The sequence below is a fragment of the Tigriopus californicus genome, chromosome 9 (genome assembly GCF_007210705.1).
Source record: "Tigriopus californicus strain San Diego chromosome 9, Tcal_SD_v2.1, whole genome shotgun sequence".
NCBI classification, from domain to species: domain Eukaryota; kingdom Metazoa; phylum Arthropoda; class Copepoda; order Harpacticoida; family Harpacticidae; genus Tigriopus; species Tigriopus californicus.
Genome location: NC_081448.1, coordinates 2335257 through 2358642, shown reverse-complemented (window position 1 = coordinate 2358642; position 23386 = coordinate 2335257). Strand labels below are relative to the sequence as shown.

At 42.4% G+C, this 23386-nt stretch overlaps 2 protein-coding genes across 4 annotated transcripts; one reads left to right on the top strand and one right to left on the bottom strand.

Annotated features, from left to right (window-relative positions):
• Positions 1 to 594: 594 nt before the first annotated feature.
• On the bottom strand, positions 595 to 17831 carry LOC131886197 (centromere protein J-like). Of its 3 annotated transcripts, XM_059234456.1 has the most exons (10): positions 17690 to 17825; positions 17465 to 17526; positions 17037 to 17370; positions 15468 to 16354; positions 14486 to 14666; positions 13563 to 14413; positions 8153 to 8305; positions 7377 to 8044; positions 2631 to 2826; positions 595 to 917 (listed from the first exon to the last, which is right to left on the bottom strand). In XM_059234456.1, exons 3-10 carry the CDS (start codon positions 17254 to 17256, stop codon positions 780 to 782), a joined length of 3294 nt encoding a protein of 1097 aa, XP_059090439.1. In that variant the 5' UTR covers positions 17257 to 17370; positions 17465 to 17526; positions 17690 to 17825; the 3' UTR covers positions 595 to 779. The 3 variants fall into 3 exon arrangements, with proteins under 3 accessions (XP_059090439.1, XP_059090441.1, XP_059090440.1); XM_059234458.1 differs by lacking the exon at positions 17465 to 17526 and having other exon boundaries at positions 17690 to 17831; XM_059234457.1 differs by lacking the exon at positions 17690 to 17825 and having other exon boundaries at positions 17465 to 17601.
• Positions 17832 to 18927: 1096 nt separating this feature from the next.
• On the top strand, positions 18928 to 21511 carry LOC131886198 (nitric oxide-associated protein 1-like). Its single transcript, XM_059234460.1, has one exon. It carries the CDS (start codon positions 19006 to 19008, stop codon positions 21259 to 21261), a length of 2256 nt encoding a protein of 751 aa, XP_059090443.1. The 5' UTR covers positions 18928 to 19005; the 3' UTR covers positions 21262 to 21511.
• Positions 21512 to 23386: the final 1875 nt, after the last annotated feature.

The following is a 23386-nucleotide window of genomic DNA, read 5'->3' as shown; positions in this document are numbered from 1 at the left end:
AACTTTTGATTGCCGTTGGAACCCCAAGAACGGAGTAACCTTTCTTTGCTCAAGGTTCTACCATTTCGCCTTTCTTTATCGTCTCCTTCACATCTTTTCATGGCCAAGGGAGCTTTCTTGTGCGCTTCGTTTCGTTTCCTTTGTTCCACACAAGTTCATTCCTGGGTTCAACAAAAATCTGCCAAGGCTCCTGATCCATTTGTATTCATATTTGGCCTTCCATTTAGACTGCCGACCTAAGCCCTACCAAGGGCAATTGGCTAAACCTTCCGTTCTTTTTATCCCTTCGGAAGTGCAATACCAACATAATTCAATGGTTCTCCAGTTCGACTGGCCCTTTCAGGCAAAAAAAGCCCAACACTCGCCAAGGAGCTGATTTCAATAGGATGCTGGGATTTATTAACAAGAAATGCCCTGCATGAGGCCAAGGCTCTTTTGATTTTAATTCGATGAGGAACGCCCTACCAAGGGCAATTGGCTAAACCTTCCGTTCTTTTTATCCCTTCGGAAGTGCAATACCACCATAATTCAATGGTTCTCCAGTTCGATTGGCCCTTTCAGGCAAAAAAAGCCCAACACTCGCCAAGGAGCTGATTTCAATAGAATGCTGGGATTTATTAACAAGAAATGCCCTGCATGAGGCCAAGGCTCTTTTGATTTTAATTCGATGAGGAACGCGTCAAAATTGGATGAAAAAAGAACTCGGGGGAGAGCTAACGAAGACGTGAGGATATGTTTTGTGCAGGTTTTTCCCCCCTCAGGCCCCCTGAGCTGATTGCTCAGTTGGTCTCTGAGAGAGAATCGTGAAGTAGGGAGCCGTCCTTATTCTTGACACGTACTCGTCCGTTGGCATACCGAGTCTCTTGTCGGCCATTGTTAAACAAGGTTTTGATGGTTCCATCTGGATATTCCCGACGCTGAAAATCAGGGCAAAAGCGAGTGAGGCATGAATCATTTTCATCGTTGAATAAACCATAGAGAAGGTGAGGTAGACATAAAGATATAGAGATACAGAGCGAGAGCGAAAGCGAGAGAGGGATCGAGGTTCACTGGCTCTTTTCAAGCCCTTTGAATGAATGTAATCTAACTGGAATGACGAGGAACTAAGAGATGGGGGGATAAAAAGAAAACAAGTTGATTGGCCACGACGGAGAACCAATCTGATTTGGAAGCACTCAATAATGTAATCAAGGCCCCAAGACCAAAATAGATCCGGATTACAGAGGAAATTGTGTCATTGCTTTTATGGAACGGTGTAAAGGGAATATCAAGGGCACCTTTGCAGTAACGGATCTTTTTTGAAAAATGTTTTCAACACATATTTCTATCCAACACAATTTTTGATGAAATTGGTGACAAAAGATTGGGCAAAACAAATTCGATCATTGACACGCGATCTCGTCCACTTTCGAGGCCAAGAATAAATCGAATTAAAATATATGGGACGATACAATTTTATTACCGCAACGGATTCATGCCTACAAGTATCATATTAGTAAAGCTTAAAACAACCGTTGATTTTTAAGCAGGAAATTATCGTCACAATAGTTTTCTTGGTATTCGCTTTAAAGCTACGTTTATTTGGCGTGTGAGCTCTATGATAGTGCTCAGTTAGTCTGACGAGTTTTTGCTAGACCCGCATGAGTCCGCATTTGCTTGAAAACCGCAATTTTTTAAGGCGGCCTAAATCAAACATAAAGCTACGAAAGACCAAAGAAGAACATGGTCATAAGCCTCCATGTTTTTAAAAATTCCTTAAGATCATACAAAAAGTTTGAAATAGTGAAGCTGTTTTTAGGGCCTAAAATGGACAACGCATATTTTGGCCGGTTTGTCTATTGATCTCAATCAGGAACTTAATCTGATGATTTGTATTTGCCAAAGATGAAACCTTTTTCAAGGAATGCCATTGAAAATACTTATCAAGGATGAGGATTTTTTTACTACTTTTAAGATGAGGAAAATGCAAAATTCTATTCAAAAAGCTTTAAGTCCGGGTAACTTCTCCCTGTTTGAGAAAAAGACTCGAGTCCCAACTCGGCCTAATCCTACTCTATGGTCATCAAATACTTTTGGTTGATGTTCATCCCCGTGCCATCATTGCTCACATATTTTCAGCCAGATTACGGTTCCAAAAGAAACCGTCCCATTTTACCTGGTTTTTATTACCCCATTGTATTAGGCTGGGAGAAAGGAACTATCGTAGATAAAGGGACACTAAAATGAGCGATGATGGCAATCTCATCAACCCTACCTTAGCCATAACAATGGCATATCATGAGCTCATAATATCTCCAAAACGAGGAACGGATTTTTTTGCAAAACGTATCTGTGTCATGCCATTAGAGCATCCCAACTTTCAGGAAAAAGTGCCAATTTTAAAATCAGTATAATTACAAATACTAGCTGAAGAACGAAAGGCAAGTGAAACAAAAGCAAATGCGAAAAATAAAAAAAATCGTTGAGAGAAAACCTTTCAGCCTGACAGAGCGAAGAGAGTAGATAGTGCGTGGAAAGCACAAAATGAAATGTGCTTGACCAGCCATTTTGGAACACGGTCCCTTCTTTCTCGTTAACGTGAAGATAGAAAAGGAGAAGAATCTTGAGGTTTCCTTTCCCGTTTGACCCACCTTGTAATCGGATGTGTGGATCTCTCTTTGACCATTGGCCAAAAGGAGAGTTCGGTCGCCATTGGAGCTCACTTCCACTTTGGTCCCATCTGGAAAGCTGAGATCTTCCGATCCATCAGACCCGATTCTTTTGACGGAGCCATCTGGGAATGTAATTTGAACCACTCCGTCTGGATAACGGATTTCCTCTTGTCCGCTATAAATATCAAACAAAGCTTGTAGAACACATGACAGGAGCTTTCGTCGTGACACACTCTAATTTACAATGCGGTGCTCGTCTCGCTCGTTTGAGTGGTATTTGACGAGAAAGAATGCAATTTTGCAGCACTTCAGAATGGACTCGGTGCGAGATCAAAGTAGGCATGGAACATCCTCCGTCTCGTTGATTTTCCACTGGGAAGGTGAAAACGTTTTCAAGCTCCAAGACGACATTTCATTGCCTCTCAGATCTTCAAAGCATCAAATTCAGGTTCAATTTCCGACATTGTCAGGTCGGAGTCAACCGTTCAATCAAGGGGAATTCAGGCCCGAGTTACGTGCATAATTCATTAGAAACCTAAAGTGCATTTCGACGAAGGCCTCAAATTGGGAGGATTACCTTTGATGCGTTTCGCATAAATTTCCGAATTGATGGCTCTTAACCATCAGGTTGATCTAGTTAGGTACTCTTTACGTAGGTGCAAACGTTGCCGAGTTTGATAATAAGCTTAATTTTCAAACATGCACATGTTCTCCAAAGCTACTTTTGAGCATGGCATTAAGCAATCTTCTGCAGAGATTATTGTTGTTTACCGCAATCATTTTGACAGGGATTTAAAACCACCATGAATGAACAAACAATTCTGACGATTCATAACGATAAAATATGATTTAACAAAGCTTCTAAAGCATGAAAGAAGTAGGAATTGACGAGCACTTATCTATACCCATCACGACCTAATTAGCTTCATTTCATGGTATAGATCTGACCATGTCGAGTAAGTCAAGAAATTGATGCAAACCTGATAACGTGAACGCTTCGTGAGCAGTGTCTATTAGAGAAGCTCATTAATTGACGAGTGGTTAAGGTAGTTTTGATTCATCTTGACTTACAGATAAAGAGTCACAAAGCCAATGGTAATTGCTCTCAACTAAGAAACATCAATAGTGCATTGGTGAAGTGAGGCCAGCAAAAGTGTCTCCAATCGAGCCATTGGCCAACTGGAGGCAAGCAAGATCCAAGGAGCAACGTCCTGGGACCTTGAGGTACACGTGCATACCATCAACATAGGGTAGAAGAAGCACAAAACCGGCTAATATTTCACCCCTGAACAAATCGAGGCAACAAGCAAAACCGCACAAGCACTGTCCAAAGCATCTTCACGTCCAAGCTGGTATCTCATATACTCAAGTGTCTCACCAGAACGTGCACAAGCACATGCATGAAATCCTCAAAGTACTAGCTTAAAGCATTAGCATGGTGTCAACATCTCTTAAAATTTAGGGTTGAATAATGAAGAGCAACTGGACTCAAAAGACAGGATAGTGAACGGTGCCTCCTACAAGGTTGTCCAGATATTTTGGGACAAGATTCTTAAAACGTGCTTTAATCGCATTTTTTCCCTGCTGAAAGCACTTATACAGGCTCTTTGGATTCTGAACTTCGACCATGTATCAAGAAGTAGTTGTGCAACCCTACATATTGGCTCTTGAAACATGAAATGGCATTACACACTTTACATCTGCCTTAGACCAAGGATACAAGTATCCAGCTTCTTGTTCTCAATTGTGAGGCCACCTATCAATTCATATCTTTTCCAATTAACGCTTCAGATTGTGTTATTCTGAAAAGTAAGGATGTGAGATCAAAAATCCCGTTTACGTTGCTTTTTGAACGACGTTTAAAACCACAAAGTTTCAATAAACGATCACGATAGGTCGGTATCTTGGGTAGGAAGACGGTTACGGCTGTAAATTTTAGGAATAAGGTCGAAACGCGGAAGAGTGTAAAAACATGTGTAAGAAACATACAAAACGAACGCTATTTTGACAAATTTTGTTTCGTGTCCGTATTTCGCCGTTTGTACTTGCCGTTCTTACCCCAAAGCATTGGGACAACTCTGTATGTTGAAGAGATCCTAGGAAGGCTCTTTTGCCACCTTTCAATAAAGGAATCGAGATGATTGCCAATATATTCGTAGCTTCTCCGCTTGACCGTTGGACCGCTTTGCCTTATGCTTCAACCATCCTGAGTTAATACTTTCAGTCGACACAGATTGATAACCTTGCCGTGGATACCAGTGTCATGAATTCTATTCAACAAAAGGCCATGATCTACTTTATCAAAGGCCTTGGCAAAATCAAGATAGACAACATCAACTGACATGTGTCCTTCCAGTCCCTAATGACCTGCCCTAAATACTCAATGAGTTGGGTAACCGTGCTAAAATGTGCTCGGAACCCGTGCTGGCTAGGAGGAAGGACTTCATTGACTTCAAGAATTTCAACAAGTTTGGACTTCATGATCTTCTCAAACACCTTCGCAATATTCGAAGTGAGAGAAATCGGCCTATAGTTACTGGGGAGCGACTTATCTCCCCCTTTAAAAATTGGAACAACGTGAGCTAACTTTAGTGAAGGTGGAAGCTTGCCCTGATCCAAGTGCAACGCATCACGGAAGAGAAAACAGGAGCAAGAACCAGTGAGCATTTCAACCCGCTGCACGTCGAGTGACATTGGCTGACTTTTGATGGCTTGATGCCGTTTTTTTATTATTCAAGAGGAAGGGGGAATGGCCTGGGAGCTCCCCTAAACAAAATACTTTCTCTGGCGTATGCTTAAAATTGATGTGATGTTCTTTCAATGCCCTGGCTTCATCTACAACTGAGCACCTCCAGAGAAAGCTCGAGTAGGTACGAATTTCTGTGTCAGGGTGCAAAAGATTCGTGCTTCAGCATTGAAACCAGGTCTAATATTTTTCACCCTAATTGAAATTAGAAGCCAATGTTCGTCTTTGAACTTGAACTTCAACATGGTTGGAGAGGAATTTCAACTCTTCCTGGGGAAAGAGATGTGTCCTCGGAATAACCCTTGACCTATCTCTTATTGAAAATGTCGAAGCCACCGCCCACCAGGAGTAAATCAAGAAGCTACCACCAACAACAATCAATCGAGAGACCTGTGTCTCAAAGAATAAAAACTGCCACCATAGGAAAGGGGTCAACTCTGGCAAATGAATCAAGCCCAATCGGAGTGCAGGCGAATCTCCTAGTGGAATTAAGTTACGTGGTGCGTATTCTTCAAACACCAACCAGTTGTAGCCACACTGTATCTTTTTGACCTCAGTGGCCTTAGAAAGCACTTACATCCAAGTGAATGCTAGGCATTTCTTGTTTACATTTAATTTAGAGATTCTTTGAAGAGTAGTTTCAGAGACTTTCTACTCCTCAAACATCTCCTAGAGGCTTCTATGAAGATTTCGAATCAGTTTGTTTGGTACCTTGCTCACAAGCTCTCACGTTTTCATTGGACGAGCTTGGCGTTTCCGAGGATTGTCCACAACTGTGCCAGTCTCTTTTTAGCGAAAAATAACGTTATCGACAGGCGATATGGCCTCTAGCAGACTCATGGCTTTGCCCATATTCGAGGACTCCTTGGTTGTGAAGGCAAATTATCTTTTCTCTTTGACTTCTACACAGAGAGCCTTTTTTAGCCTGATCACCACGGTTGTCCAAATAATAATGCAAATAAAATTGACATATTCTATAAGCACTTTACTTATTAAATGATTATATCTGGGCCACTTTTTATCTCAAAATACACCACGCAGCCAAAGCCAAAAGGGTTAGAGTGGGCAAGGTTGCTAATAATCTCTCCATACTGTGTATACTTCTAACAAAAGCAGCCTGCGTCATGGCAAAATATTTGTACTTTAGTCGTACATCAACTGTGTTGTGCTTACAAGTAAGAATATGAGAGAAACGGATTTTTTTCAATAAAAACTTTGGCTATGTACTGAAAGAAGTATTTGGAGCAGTTTGTTGTTAAAAGCTGAAGATATATAATCTATAATTGCTGTGCTGTCCAAAAAGCAAGATCATCATGCCATGTAGGAAAAAATACATATGAAGCAAAAAAAGCAAATGTCATGAATTGGTCAAAGAGAATTAGTTTTGCTTCTTTACAAGATTCTTATAATTTCAAGGTTTTGTTCAATGAAAAGGAGAAAACTAATTGGAAAAACTCGTTTTTTTGAGAGATAATGGTGAAAAATGCAATTTACCCAATATGATGCAAATAATGCAAGAAGATTAGAAAAGGTGATAAGTAATGCATTTGGATCATTTGGACAGCCCTACTGACTACTCCTGAATGCCCTTTTTAGATTAAATGTAAGCAAGAAAATGAGGGACTAAATAACGTTATAAGTTTTGTACCAAATTTAAAAATACTCTAGATATTAGCATCCAATGTTTTGTCCTATTTTAATTGAGCACCCTGTTCAATGCTCGGTCATGTTGGTTCAATGTAAGCCAATAAGTACAGGAAGAACATTAGCTGATGTATGCTATATTGTGCAGTACAACAATCATTCTAAGGCTTCAAAAATCTCGCTTTTTATGCCTCGGTTTGAAAGTACAGAGCTGATTTTACGTTCCTTTTGTTCGCCTAGTGTCTCTTTTCTATTCGTACGGTACTCAAGGTCCAACCCCACCATGTTAAGAGTTCCACTCGGAATGAAGCCTGAGAAGCATTACACCCACTTACTTGCTAAACTGAAGAACCTCCTTCTTATCCGGATAGGTGAGATGCCAAGTCTTGGTCTGGGCATAGAAGTACTTGACCAAGCCCGAGGGTAGGCTCTCCTTGACGTCGTCGTTGTAATAGAAAACTTTGGTCGTCTTTCCGTCGGGAGAGATCACCTTCCTGTTGCCATTGTGAAAACTCAGCTCCACCGAACCATCCGCTAGGGTCTGCTCTGAGGCTCCTCCTCCTCCTCCCCCTCCATTACTGTCATTATTACGGTCAGGGTGGGTGTTTTTTGTCGATAACACGTTGACCTTCTGGTCTTTTCTCTTGAGCTCTGGGGCCTGCTGGGTCTGAGAAATCAAGTCCCCACTGGAAACCAGGGTCACATTTGAATCCAACGAGTCGGCGGGCGAGAAGGACATGCATGGCGTCGTAATAGGATTTCGATTCGAGTAGATTGGATTGGAGGGCGGGAGGGAATCATTATTGGTCCCAATGCTACTCTGAGGAGATTGTACGCTTCGAAAGCCAGAGTCGGGGGATTGCAGGGATTGGAGGGACTGCAGGGATTTGGCCGACCCACCTCCCCTCGAGTTGGTGGTGGTGCAGGAGCCATTGTCCTTCAATGAAATTACTTGCGGCTCGATCGGATTCTTGGCAAAGTTATCACCCAAATGAGTGGAGACCTGGGAACATGAGGGAGATCGAGAGTGAGCAACAACATCATTATCATGGAAGATTGGTTCATTCATGAAGAAGATGGGAGGCAAGTCGAAAGAACTGACGACCCCTACCTTGCTTGTGACGGTTTTCATCTTGAGCTTGTAGTTCTCCTCGTGGAGATGTTGGTTCTCCTTTTCCAGGATTTTGACGGTTTCTTGCAACTTGCCGATTGAATTGGTCCATTTGGTCTCTTTTTTTTGGAGCTCTTCCTGCAAACGACTCAGCTACAAAGGGAGCAAAACAAGATGTATTGTCAATTAGGACCCGGGAAATGTCAAATATCTTCCAAGAAGAGTGGGATAGAAATGTCCTAATGAGGGACCCAGGAACGTGGAGCATAAAAAGAAGATCGAATACCATGGCATGACGCTGATAAGTAATGAAGAAAAACGCAACGCAACATTTGAATAAGGAAATTTCATATAACACGAACAATGATGCGATATTGGTAAGATGTACATGTTTTGTTCAACCCCATCAGTCGTCAGTAGCCTGGACAAAAAATTGCCAATAAAAGAAATATGAATTCAGCGCCAGCAAAACAAAATCAGACAATAATTGTCTTGATTAAGTTCAATAAGTTCAGCAGGTTTGCAAAAGGTCGAACCCTTCCAAAGATAGTCACTAGGAACATCACAGGAATGAGAGAGCTCTCATATTGGGAGAGACTAAAAATATTGGGACTGTACATTGTTCAGAGAAGGTACAAAAGGTAGCTGATACTGCACGGTTTCAAAGGCATTCATGAGCTTTGTCCTAACCTAGGTTTTAGGGTCAATTCTAGTGACGGCAGAGCCTTAATGTGCTTGACAAACTTTGAGATGTGTCTAATTTTATAAATCAAATCCCGAAGTTGACCGAATTTCCTCAATTGTAAAATACTTGATTGCTTAAAGTCCTCTTGAAATGGCGTAAATGGCAGAATCAATTAAAAATGCCAAAAAATGCTGAAAACTTCTAAATCATATAGCTGCAATAGATTTGCAAAAAAGATCTGGAATACAGCAAACAAACTGCAAGTGGAATGGGTTTTAGCCGAATTCCTTGCAACTTCAATAAGAACTACATCGAGACACTTTTCTCGAGAATAGGTTTATTTTTGTACGCGTCTCCACTTTCTTGCTGGATTTCTGCTTTTCAACAATGAATGGCTTGAAAATCAACAAGCAGACGAAATCGCCAACATCTTTGAAAATAGAACTGTTGCGCTTTCCTTATGATGTTCTAATCTACCGTCAGTTAATTTTGCCATAGCAAGCCATCGCTTGGCACCAACGTTGGTAAGCGAATAGATGCTTCTTCTTTGTGTTTGACATGCAAAAATGTCATACACATACCACCTCTTTGCAACAATGCATGAGGTGCAAAGAGAGGAAGCGAGTCAGGGAGCCACTGGCAAATGGACTCGACGAAAGTAATGGAACAAACTTTGACGGGAAATAAATGGTCCCCATGCAAAACTTGTCAAGAGCACTTGGAAGCACACTCGCACACACACACACACAGACGCACCACGCACTGTTTCGTTTGCGAATCGCGAATGCCGCATTCAAATTGAATTCCCTGGGTTGGGATAAAGAATTGCTATTGTGGAATTGGGACCAAGCCTCGAATAGACTTCTTTAGTGCGGGACAAGTGAGTCAGTGGTAGTAGGTCTTGCCTTTTGTCCTGGAATATGGACACTGGTGATTTATTAATACGTAGAAAGTAATGGAGGGTCGTACTTCAAGATCCCGGTTGGGAAAACTTTTTTTCATTTCCTAATAGCAAAAGTTTCCGGCCCTTATTAAAAGTTCATTCTTTTCCCAAAATTCATGCTTCGGTGGATGGAAGTAAAACCTATTCATAGACGGCGCCTTGGCTTCAAAACTCAATAGGGACAATCCCCAACCTCCAACCTTCAACCACGAGGAAATGGAAGAGCAATGATGATAATTAATGACTTCAATGGGTTTTTCGAAGCGCTTTTTCCTCTTTCTTTCTTTTAGCCTGTATCCCTGCCTTTCTATCCCATGTGGCTCCCAAAGCTTTAGGACGTTGAAAGGCAAGGTTGAGAACTTGGCAAATGCGGCTTAAGAAACTGGAAACCAAAGATAGAAACCCGTAGGAATCGCCCCTCAAGAGGAATGCCTAGGAGTTATCAGGCACTTTTCTCTTGAGAAATCTACAATGAATTGAAGGCATGTTTTCATCTAGCCTTTCCACTTGTCCAATGGAAATGCGATCGATCGTTCTTGGCATTAGTAGTTGATGAGGTTTGATAGATTTCATATTTGAAAAGACCGATCTCTCATAGTTTTGTGCGTACGTAGAAAAACAAACCCTCAAAAATTCATTTTTTTCAATAGTAGAATTAGTTCACCAACTAAGGCTCCTAAAGCACGTGGTACGTATTGCAGGTAAACAGTATTATCTTCAGCAGGCACGATTTCTTGTTACATTCAGATTACACGGATTTCAGTTTTTTGCCAAATTTTAGCTTTTTTTTGAACAACAACGATGTTGCACACTTCGGACTTTCGAGTCCAAAAAATATTGAAACAGTGAGAGTTAAACAAATTCTGTAGGTGCTGGTTGGTTATGAAAATGTCTGTTTATCCAGTTGTTTATCAAGAAATATGGACCCAAATAGAAAATGACCTTCTTAATTCTACTCACTATATAAGTCTCTTATAACTGCAACTAAAACTAATGATGTTTTTCACCAACTACTTAGTTTTCAGCCCCTCATTGCCTTTTGTTCGAACGTCGTAGGAATTAAGAAAACATTTGCGACTCACTCACAGACCAAGTCTCTAGAGTCAAATCCTTAACGTTACCAAACCGACCAAAAGGTAGGAAGTTCGGCAAATGTACTTGACATATTTTTAGCCAATCTTCAATTCGTACGTGGAAAACAAAAATGATACGAAATATCTGTGCCGTCAAGTTGTAAGATTAGAGCGGCATAATCGGATTGACACAAGTCGGCATTTGTGGTATTAATGGCCGGGCTTCCAATTGACGCCCATACATCCACAAAACACCCACACTCACTCGCTTTGGCCCTCCATCTAATTATGTGGAGTGACCGTCCAGGTGTCACTCGGAGTCCCTTCCTTCCTGAATAATGGAACTAATCCCCTCGACCTGAAAACCTCCGTACACACTCAGATAAATCGGCTCCCAAAAATAAAGCAAGCTTACAAGCATGCACCTTGGGAACACCACCAAGACTACGGGATTACCAAGGATTCTTGGTTCGGCCGGGGATTATTGCCCCTCCTAGAACCGACTGATGACGTCATTAATGGCGGTCATAAATCTGTCCCCGTTGCCTTGAGCTCTCAACAAATCGAATGGAACAAAAGCAATTTCCCTATCTCTGCTTTGGAGATCGACATTGAATGGAACTTAGCGGGGACACCAACCAGATCATCTCACAAAACGCTCCGTTTCTTGAGATTTGGGAAGCTTTTCTATTAACAATACTATCATACCATTTTTGATGCACACTCTCGAGTTTGGTCATCCTAATGGTTATAGGATCTGCCCTATAAGCAAAAACACCCTTCCAAAAGGGTAAGATATCACTAATGTCCTCTTCCAAATTTCGAAAGTCATCAATGCAATGCAAAAGCAATGGTTTTGAACAAATAACAAAAAACAATCCTCCTCTGAGCACTCCTGAAAAATAATGCCTGTTGTCCCATTCGATCTTGCAATATCCGTCCATCTTACATAAAATCGTACACATATCATTATTTTTCAATTGTCAACGAGTTCAAGTCACCCGAACTTGCCTAGAAAATTCATAGTTCAGTATCCTGGAGTCGAAGCGGATGTAGGCCAGAAAACATGGCATATGCTCAATGTTATCTTGAGGTGAAAAGTTATGTTTCATAGAATATTTTGTTATGTGGTCGAAAATGTTTTTTCTTCTCAGAGATTAAAAAAAAGGTATATGATACTGTACGCTTTCAAAAGCATTCATGAGGTTTGTCCCAACCCAGGTTTTAGGGTCAATTCTAGGGACCGTAGAAGCTCAATGTACGTTTTGAGAGCACCATCAAGCCAACGAGAATAGAGGGTTGTAAGAACAATGAAGTCCACCTCTATTATTTCTCCTTCATTGTTAAATTTGCTGCCCTCAAATATTCGTAGGGAGTATGTGGCAGGTGTTGATTCAGTAGCAGGATTTAAGTCAGACTTGGACAAGTTTTTGACTAAAATTCCTGATCAACCCTATATTCAAGGGCTAGCATACACTATTTCCGACGTAAGAACGCTAAAAACGGACCTTAAGAGTAGCCAATCAATGCAAATTGGTTTTACATTCTAAAGCAGATCATCAATGGCCTCCAATTTCAAAGGTCTTTCTTAATTGTCGAGATATTCCTTAAAAAATAAGGTAAAGTACTCAACTATTTTTAAACGAGTAACGACAGTCTTAGTAAGCTCTTCCGGGAAGTGCAAATTATTTACTTCATACTTGCATAATTCGCGAACGTGCCCAACAATTACATACAATTTACATCGGTTACTGAATTGAATTGAACGTTTTCAAAAGCTATGTCCCAACGAGTTTCCCAAAGACTTTTAGGAACACAATTTCCAAATCAGCTACCCTTTTGCGCCCATAGTAGCCGGTTTAATGCCCAGGTTTTTTTTTTGAACTGACAATTACTCATGGAAAAAGGGCAAGTATCAAGTGATCAGAAACACCCAAGTTCTACTTGTTTTCAAGTACTTCGGCAAGCTTAACCCAACCAGAGATCCACTGCTAATCTAGGGGGGGCCCAGATGGTTAGCTCAGGAAAACAGTAAAATGGGGATTTTCTGTTCGTAGTTCAATTCAGATTGCCAGAAACAAACCAGGCATTGAACCAAACCCACGTTACAGTGTCATTATCGGTGCAGATTCCTGCTATTCCTGTATAAGTTGATTTAACTTGCCATAGTATGACATATTTTGGAGTAAATTTGACCACAATGCTTCCCTCTCAAGTGCTTGTATACAAATACAAGTCGGGGCAAGCCCGTACAATTGGGCAAGCTAATCATCAGAGACTAGTTGCCCTGTGGGTGCTTGCTTCACATCAGTACTGACAATCTAGCTTCTTGTAGATCAAACTAAAACTGTTGCCCAAACAATGCTCAAGTCTGGGGGTTTTGCGAGCAGATCATTGTTGTCATCCTGGGTTTCTAGGTACTCTCCACCCACGTGACCTCCGACAGCCAAATAATCCAGACTTGTGCCATTGTACCGACCGTAGAGCCAAAACGTGCGTTTTGAGAACACCCTCAAGCGCTCGAGAATTCATATTGAATTATTAGGAATTACATTCCCAGTAGCGGTAAAAGCAATAGGAAAACCGTGTCATAAAAAAAGCACACATTTTTGTTGGCTCATCTGTCTAAGTCACGCGGTAATGGATCACTTCGCATTCAAACTAACAACCAAATAATTTTAGTATATGTCAGACTAGTTAGTTAATTACCTTGGTTTGAAGTTCCTCGAGTTCGGAAACGGCTTTCTTATCGTTTTGACCATTGATGGCCGTCGAGAGCTTGGCTGATTTTTCCAACAAGGCGCGATCTCTTTTGATTCTTCGTTTGTCCTCCTCCAATTTCTTTTTGTCTGCCATTTTACTCTTTTCCAACTCTTCTTTTTCATTTTGGAACTGCTTTTTGTCTTGGTTTAGTTTGCGTCGTGCATTTTGTAATTGGATATTCTCTTGTCGGAACTGACTTATTTCCTTCTCCAGTTCAATCAGCTTGGCATTCAAAAAAGAATCAGCGAACTTTTGATCGTCAAATCCCCCAGGAAAGTCGGCCAATTGAGATAGGGGCGAATTGGAATTAGTTTTTAAATTGGAAACACGTCGACCTGGTCGAGAATTGGAATTGGTCTTGGCTTTCGCGGATTTCTCATAGGAAGATTTAGTCGCTTGTTGACCCATGCGTTCTCGTTCTTTGGAGAAGATACTCCAAATCATATAAGAAGGCGAGTTCTTGGGAATTCGGGGTGGTGAGAAATCCAACCGATCCTGAAACCGCACTTGGTTACTCTTGCCCGAATTGGCCTCCTCCCTATCCTCAAAACTACCCCAAGGATCATCCTCATGGACTTCCTCAAGTTGAAGCGGCAGTGCTCGTCCTGCAATTTGATCTTTCAATGTGTCGTCATCATCGTCCTCGGATTCGACGTCATGCTCATCCGAAGGTGAATCATCGACATCATTATCATCCTTGATGACTGCGCCTCGTTGGAGGAGAAATTTTTGAATATCCTCGAGCAAACTCGGTCCCAAGCTTGGATCTTCTGCTCCAGGATTGTCCGCTTGGCAATCTAAAAGATTTGATGCATGATTGATACCAGGCTCGTCCCGACTGTCTTGACAAATCACGTTCAGATGGTTACCTTGGAGGGAATGAATGACTGGTCGGGCTGGAGTGGAACTGGATGAGGGTTTGATGATAGGCGAAGGAAGACTGCTGACATTGCCAATAAGATTTTGCACTTTCGAGGATGACGAGCAAAATGAGGAGTCACAAGCGGCCTCTTCCAGAGCCTCAAAGGCTGCGAGCTCCTCTAATTCTTGCTAGAAAGAAGGCCAATAAAAAGTACATTATGCTTGATCATGATCAGATTCCAGGGAAGTGACTTGTGACAGACTCGTAATGATGTTGTACGTACTTTTCTCTCCCGAGAAGAATGGATGAATACCAAAAGCTTTGCTCTAAATATGATATGAATGAAGCGAAATTTAGAAGTGGCTGGAAACTGGAGAATGGAGAATGTCAGGGGGCCCTTGAAAACGAACTTGGGAGCTAACCCAATTGGGAGTTTATCGCCCTTAGGCGAAATAGTGTCGAGTAGGATGAAATTCTAGATTCTGAAATTCCCCAGAATCCTTCATCTCTTGTTATTATTCCTCTTTTGACAATAAAAAGTCCCTCGTCGTCTAGCCATAAAGATATCATACTGACAGAGTTTTCCTCGTCATTGCAAAAGACAAAAAAGTCGATTCATTTCTATCAAAAACTCAACATTGTGATTGAGTTGGTACGTCGAAACTTGATAGACAATTTAACCAGGGAGTGCACAAANTTTAAAAGAGTGCTGACTCATAAGCTATATGCACTCCCCTGTACTGAGTTTTATGAGTCTATAAATTTTGCGTTTGGCGCTTGATCGGCTTGAAAATTCGGGCATCTACACTTTAAGGCATTGCAAATTCTGCGAAAGAAACTAAAGTGAAATAGTATAAAAAAAGACAATTTCCGCCCTTACTGTACACCGTCATTTGAAGGATTAAGGAATTTGATTGTCTGAATACCTTGTGGTTGTTTTGTTGAGTAACTACTTTTTTATTTTCACCAGTCTGTCCAATTAACCCTACCTTATGTTTGGAGTTGGCCTTTTTGATTTTCTCTCTAAAACTCCATTCCACAGAATCGTAAACGGGGCTCTCATTTTCCTTATCTGAATGGACATGATTTGCCTCTGGCGGTTGTAGGCTCGATTTGGGCAAGAGCATATTCGTGGTCTTTGGAGCTTTGGCCTTCATGGAACCGATGGCTTTGGCCTTTTTTGGAACAACTTCCAACTTATTCCCTTGGCTCGGAGGAGACACTTTTTGAGGCGGAGATTTCACACTGTAACTGCTAATAGTTCGCTTGGGCGGAGTCTTTTTGGCACTACCCGGCGTCACTTTTCGTCCAGTATCCAATTTGGAACAACTTTTACTGGATTTTAACCTTGGATTGGAATCACCCTTGGGCGTGACACTGTTTGTGGAACGACTACGTTTGAACGCTTTGGGCGGACTGCCCACGCCTCCATAACGAGCTAGTCCGGAGCCTTTGCGTAAAAATGTCTTGGATCGGGTCCGCGGCGATCCATGAGGCACTTGTTCCACTTTTGGAACATCCTGGAGTGCGGGTGAAACCGCGTCCTCACTGCCTAATTTCTCGGCTAGCAGCTCTTCGAATGTCTTCTTTGGGTTGACAATGGGAATCTCTTCGATATTGGGGGTCCTAGGGTTGGATTTGATGGTGCGGGGCTCATGGCCCGACTCGGTCTGGGCCCAACTAGGCATGGATGAGTCGAGTTTCGATATGGATCTTTGTCCGACGTCTTGCCCCTCGGGTTCCTCGTCCTCATCCGGACTTTCAAATGAGCTCGAGTAGTACTGTTGGAGGATGTCCGGCTGCGGTTGAGGCGTGGCCGCATACGAGTTCAGACTCGAGAAATCTTGATCGATCGTCGTATCATCGTCTAGGCTTTCTATGATAATAAGAAATGGACATTTTATGGGTGGGGTCGGGTTTGACAAAATGACCCCTGATATTCTTTTGTTGTGAGATTAAATTGAAAAAAAACGCCTCGGATCATCCAAGGAGACCTTAGACTAGAGGAGCTAACTTGCACTTTTGGCCAAGCTCTCTCTAGGATGTATTAACGGATACAATTACTGGGATCTTGTCACCTTTGGGGTAAAAACGCAAGGTTTTTACAAGATTTGTAATGCTAGGATTCCAATCCCGGTAGCGGTAAGGAAGTCCGCACACACACACAAAAAAAAAAAAAATCCGGAGGTGAAAATCGAGAAAGTGCAGTTAATGAAAAATGATGAATCAAACTATTAGTTCTCTCTTTCAAATCACAACTTCACACACTAGTTACAGAAACATCTCTGCTAACTTTTAAGGGCCTGAAATATTGTCAACATAAACCTTCCTAGTTTAGCTAACCGTCTTGTATTCTCCTCGTGTGAAATATGTCCATGGAACTCTCACTGTTGCCACGTTAGAGCTCCCTTGGGCAGATTTGGGGTTTCAATGGGCCAAATTCACATCCAAAGCTAATTTTGAACAAGATGAAAAGACAGTTCGGGCGATACAACAATTTCTCTTTCAGTGTAAAAGTTCATATCGCTAAAAGTCATCATTGGAAATGGTCCACCTACCCTGATCCACGAGTTGTTGCATCTGTTTTTGTTGATCCCTTAGGAGCTTCATCTCCTGTTCCTTTTGCCATTCCTTGAGTTCTTGGAGTCGTTGAAGCAAGAATCCGGTCTGATCCATGGACGATTCGCCCAATCCGGTCTCGTCCAACTCCTCTTCGTCTTCGATTAATACCTCTTCTCGCCCATTTCCCATGGGTTTTCGTTCCAATTCCAGCTCCATGATGGATTCCCAAGCTCTTGGACCAGGACCAAGGGCCAGGGCCGTGGATCTGGGACCGCCAATCTCGTTGAGGTACCGATGAAGAGGCTGGGTCGAAGGATGGGCAACGACGGACTGGAAAGACATGACCAAGTTTGATCGATCCTTTCATTCACACATTGTTGGACATGAAGAAAGTGGAACGTGGTTCATGAAGCTTATGACTCACTTTGTAAACGTATTTTCACCCTCAGGCCATTATATCCACAGCGATACACAATGATTTTGATGCTAGAAATGATTTGTGAGGCGTCAATGTTTTGAACATGCGTTTTGACAGCTTGTGGTACAATGGAGGAGCATATAGGGTATGTTTGAATAGTAGGGGTATGGTGTGAAAATACATGTCCAAACTGAAACATGACAATGGTTTTGATACCTGGAGCATCCATACCTGTGAAACCTTTCTCTTATTTGTCTTGTACGTGGCTCTTGGGACCCAAGGGGGCGGGCAGGCAGGCAGGCGGGAGCGGTTGGTTCCTCTGGTTCTTCTCTACCTTTTGTTGATGCCATTGCAGGCATTTCAGCGCCCAAGAACGTACCTTGTTCATACAATTCTCGGTAGAGGTCGCTAGCCGTCAACGAGTCTTGACGTGGAAATAGCGCACCCTGATGGGACGGCCAAAAACATTGACGAGAATTATTATTTTTTTTACAGTGAAAAGCCGCTAGTTCCTCTGTGTTTTTATGTTATTACAGATGTGACATACAGCTTGTTTCGTGCCTGATTATAATGACTTAAGGACGTAATTCCTTCGATTTGAATGCGGGGTGGATTGATGGCAGTGAGTAATAGGCGGCACAAACAATATCAGAATCTTCCTCACAACTGGTCGTCGGGAATTCCTAATAAGAGGTCCTAAGCAACAGTAAAAGCAAGGGTACCTTTAACAGGAGGATTGGACATGACAATTGGCGAAGCTAAGCTACTTTGTGATAACAATATTGCAGCTCCCCAAAAGTCGCAAGGGATACTACCATACAAGCTCTGAGAGTGAGACATTTTTGAAGATGCATCCAGAAACATTCCCGAACCCTTTTCAACAACGATATTTAGAGCCAGCGTTGCTAGATGGTCACTACCAAGATCATAATTTTCAAAAGAGCCATTTTTAACACGAAAAAAAATAGATGGCCTCCGACATTGCATTGCCACTGAGGTCATTTGTAGGATGTGAGGGAGTTTTACACTTACCTAATGCGTCATACTTTGCTTTGACATTATCTAGTGGACAAACTAGAATTCCACAGGATCGCCACAGCTCCATCAACATCTGCATGTCAACGACCTACAGTTGTCACAGTCAGCAAATCCTTAAAAAAGACAACAGATTGTCTGGCCTTGATTCCCCAAATCTATTTCATATGTGAGCCGTCGACACTTGGTTGGGGACCAAATATACACTACCATGGCCCAAGAGCTAGGCCCCCAATTGGCTACTTTCCCCACTTTACAATAACGACCACCTAATAATGAGCCGAGAGTAGCAGGCAGTGCGACCCTCACTCCCCCCACCCACCCCACCCACCCCACCCCACCCCCTCACCGTTAATAATTCGGGTTCACATTTGGCCATTTGGCCTCCAATGCCTTATTAATCTGGCAACGCTGACTCGAATTTTCAACAACACCAAAATCAGGATCAAATCAAAACAAAAACACCAACATGTGATTTGTGGGATGGCCCCTCATTTCTCAACTCATTTGGCATGAGTTCCCTGGCCCGTGTGTTTCGTCGACCGCTACTCCGCCCACTGGCTCACCACCATGGTCGAGGTCTGTCCCGTCTCGAGCTTCGCCGGAGTGTCAATTCCCGGGCCCAAGATCTGCTCATCTACGGCTCGGAAGTGGACGGCCTCCTGGATCCCACCCTCAAGCGATCCTCGGCCCGTGAAATCCAAACGCAAGTCTTCGAATTAAAGAAGCGGAATGAAGATCTAGCCCTGCTCTTGCGGCATCGCGAGGATGACAATCTGTCCGTAGCCTTGCCGCATCTCTTCGGCGGTGCGGCTTTAGTTCAACGCGGGGCTGAAGCTACACCGGTAGAGACAATCGAGTTGGAGAGTCACGCCCTAGATGATACGTATCGTCCCCTAGAACCACCTGAAGAGCAGCCACCCGTGTATCCCTATGATATTGTCCATCAGTTGGACTTGCCGGGACGGGGGGGACGGATCTCGGATTCGCCCACTGTCGATGATGGACTGGGTCGGCGGCGGCGACGACCAGCCAGACCTGGACAAGGGGTTCCAGCCGAACCCGATCATGAGGTCATCTCTGATCTGGTCCCCCCGGATCGGCCTGAGCCTCGCTCAACTTTATCGGAGGATGAAATCTTCCGATATGGTACGGCGGACCCGGAGGTCCCTGCTAGTCAAGTGCCCTGTGGTGGGTGTGGTGCTCATTTACATTGTCAAGACCCCAAAGCCCCCGGGTTTCTACCGACGGAGATGTTTCTGAACAAGAAGGAGTCCGAATTGCGGCTCCTGATTTGTCAGCGATGTTACGTGATTCGGGAATATAATATCGCCTTGAAGATGAACGTGAGCCCCGAGGATTACCCGTTGACCATCGAGCATGTCAAGCATCATCATAACGCGTTGATCCTCTTGATCGTGGATCTGACCGATTTCCCGGGGTCGGTTTGGCCCAACATCTTTGAGATGATCGGCACCAATAAGCGGGTGTTGTTGGTGGGCAACAAGGCCGATCTGTTGCCCCAAGACTCCTCTGACTATCTCAAACGGGTGCAAAAGGCCATGGACAAGGCCTTTCTCGAGAAGTGCAACTCGGGACCCGTGCAAATCAATCCCAGAGTAGTGTCCTCGATTCTGGTGAGTGCGCGCACCGGGTTCAACATGGAGAACTTGGTGTCCCGGGTTTTCAAGAGCTGGGATGAGACCCGGAATGTGGTGGGTGGGGATGTGTATCTGATCGGGACCACGAATGTGGGCAAAAGCTCCATCTTTAATGTCTTACTCGAGTCCGATTTGTGCAAAATCAAGGCCATTGACAATGTCGAAAAGGCCATGGTCTCGCCGGTTCCTGGGACGACCTTGAACTTGCTCAAATTCCCCTTGATGAGACCCGATCCTCATCGGATCTACATGCGTTTCCAAAGACTCAAAAAAACACGCCACGTGTTCCGTCTGCAGGAAATCGAACGCATGGAAAAGCTAAGGCACACCCGATCTCGTAAATACAGTGGCTGTCGGGGCCCGCCCATTGCCAACACCCTCATACCGTATCAACAAGACAAATACCTACCCCTAACCGGAGGAGCTCTGGAGTTGGAAACGAGAACGCCCGATCAGCCCAAGCTACCCAAAAGGTTAGATCCAATGGATCCGGATTTTGCCCATGGCAAATGGTGCTACGATACTCCCGGATCCGTGTCTTATGATCAGATTATTAACCTGCTCACTCAGGAGGAAATTGGTAGGGTTTTGCCGGATTTCCCAATCAGACCCAGATCGTTCAACTTGAGGTTGGGTCAAACCATCTTTCTGGGTGGATTGGGTCGAATGGACCTGATAGAAGGCCCTTTCGAAGTGCATCCTTTACTAGTGACGGTTTTCTGCTCAGACTTTCTTCCTATTAACATTGTTCGGACCGAGGATGCTGAGGAATTCTACCGAAAGTCATTGGGTACTGAAATCATGGGCGTGCCGATGGGAAACACTTCACGCTTAAAAGATTTTCCGCCTTTGAAAGGCCAAGAATTCTTGGTGGACAGTGTTAGTGTTTTCGAGGCCACGTGTGACGTGGTCCTTAGCTCGGCGGGCTGGATTATGCCTTCCCCGAAAGTAGGGATCATGGCCAAAGTGAAGGCGTGGACGCCCGACGGTAAAGGGCTCTTTTTGAGGGATCCTCCTTTCCTGCCATATGCCCAAAATCTCAGGGGAAAGAGGATCGGAGGAACACCAACCTACAGAAACGACAAGTTCTTTACGTTGACCTTGTGATAATTAAACACCTTCGAACGTGAATAAATGACTAATTTAGAATGGAAATATGTATAATCCGGCCAGCAAGGCTGTTGTGTGATATCCTTTCTGTCTGGAAAATGGACAAGAAGGGTTGTAAAAACTTGTCCAATCCAGATTTAAAAATGAATTCTGCAGGTCGTTTCTTGAAGACTTTGTTGAAACTGATTAAAGATGTCTTATTTGAGGCCTCTTTGACATTTGTGAAATTTTCATTGACTGCTCAACCAAGTGTCCTTTGGATGCTTTTATAATGAATTGTCAAAAATAATTATTTCTTTTTCTGATTATTAAAATCAATATCATTTTTTGGAAAATTGAATGAAGATATAACCGGGGCTTTTCGGGTCTGTAAACGATGAAATCTGAACCATTTGATCCCATATAACGCGGTGTAATAGATGATTTTATAATCTATAATCAAGTGCTAACTAAGTGCGCTTCCAATTTTCATTGCATAGAGATTTCTCGTATTGGGAGAGATTAGAAAGGTTGGGATTGTACAGTATTCAGAGAAGGTACGAAAGGTATCTGATACTGAACGTTTTCAAAAGCATTCATGAGCTTTGTCCAAACCCAGGATTTAGGGTCCATTCTAGTGATCGTAGAGGTTTAACGTACGTCTTGAGAGCACCTTCAGGCCTTCGAGAAACCAGCTAGTTCGAAGCCAGTTGGAATATAGGCGTTGATCCAGTATCAGGATTGAAGTCAGACTTGGACAAGTTTTTGACTAGAATTCCTGATTTACCTTATATTCAAGGGTTAGCCAGATCTGCCAACTCTAATTCTCTGGTCTAACAAAAAATATATGAAAATAAAGGTTAACTAGAATAAATAAAATTTTCGTCTTGAACTGCTGGCAATTCCAATCCCAGTATCGGTAAGGAAGTCCGCATTAAAAACAATCTAAATCAAAAAGCCATTTCTTTTGGTGATCTTTGCCAAAAAAATACAGAACAAAATTATCACTATTTATTTCAAGCTTACGATTGCTAATGACTAGACCACGACAAAAGGTTAAAACCTGAAAAAGATTCAACTTATGGTCCTTTCGGTGGAAAGAAAACATTTTGGGCCAAATTCCCACCTTTCAGCCATTTTTCCATTTTTTCGACTCTTTTTCGACTTGGCTTTTACTTTTTGTCATGTTCTAGAACACTTTTAGCATTTTTGTCACTGTGTCCTTATCTGTTTTTTTTAACTTGTTTTCCTTGTGAATTTTCTTATCAACTTCCGTCCAGCATCCAGAAAGGTTTAGTCGCTTTGTCTTTGGGTTTAGTTTGGGTTACTAACCGCTACAAGGAATGCAATTTGCAGTACTCTTAAAACAAAGTATAATTATTTGCCTATTTGTTAACTCCTAAACTTCATGCAGTATTTGGTTTACCGACAAATTTCAATATCAACTGCGACTCGTTTCTTGCCTGGGAAAGTCTGTAAAAAATCGAGCTGTATCTGAGCTCTACCTTCGTCCCATTATGGGTTTCCTCCAACATTTGGATTTTGAAACTTCAGAACCCTGATTTGTTGCTTTTTTTAGAGAGTATGAGAACTGGTTTATGGTGATAACATTTTAGTGTTGAAATCCCGCAATTGAATTCATGAGCATCATATTTTGCGTTGCAAAGTTACAAACGTCAAACGTTACAAACGATTGGATTCAGCTTTTGATGATTCAAGAAGTTCTCGGTTGGTTGTAGAACAAATTTTCAAAAGATACACTTTTAACGTGTTTTAAGTGACATAATGTAGCATTTTGAGCTATTTGGATTATGTAGGAAAAAAGAAAAAGAATATTTTACTTTTTTGAAATTGAAAATCTGTCTCAAGTCTTTGGGAATTTAAGTTTTGATATAACTGGGGCATTTTGGATCAAAAAACGATAAAAATTGGACCGTTACATCCGATATAACAAAGAAACGGTGAAATAGACCCGATCATAATTGGTAAGTAAATGCTAGTTTGATGCATTCCCATTCTCATTGATTAGGTTTTGATATTTTTTTGTTGTTTTATTACTTTTAGACATTATTTATGGTTTTTTATGTGGGCTAGACTTCCATAATGCAATAAAACCAAAGTTATTCGTTATGATTTTGCGAAC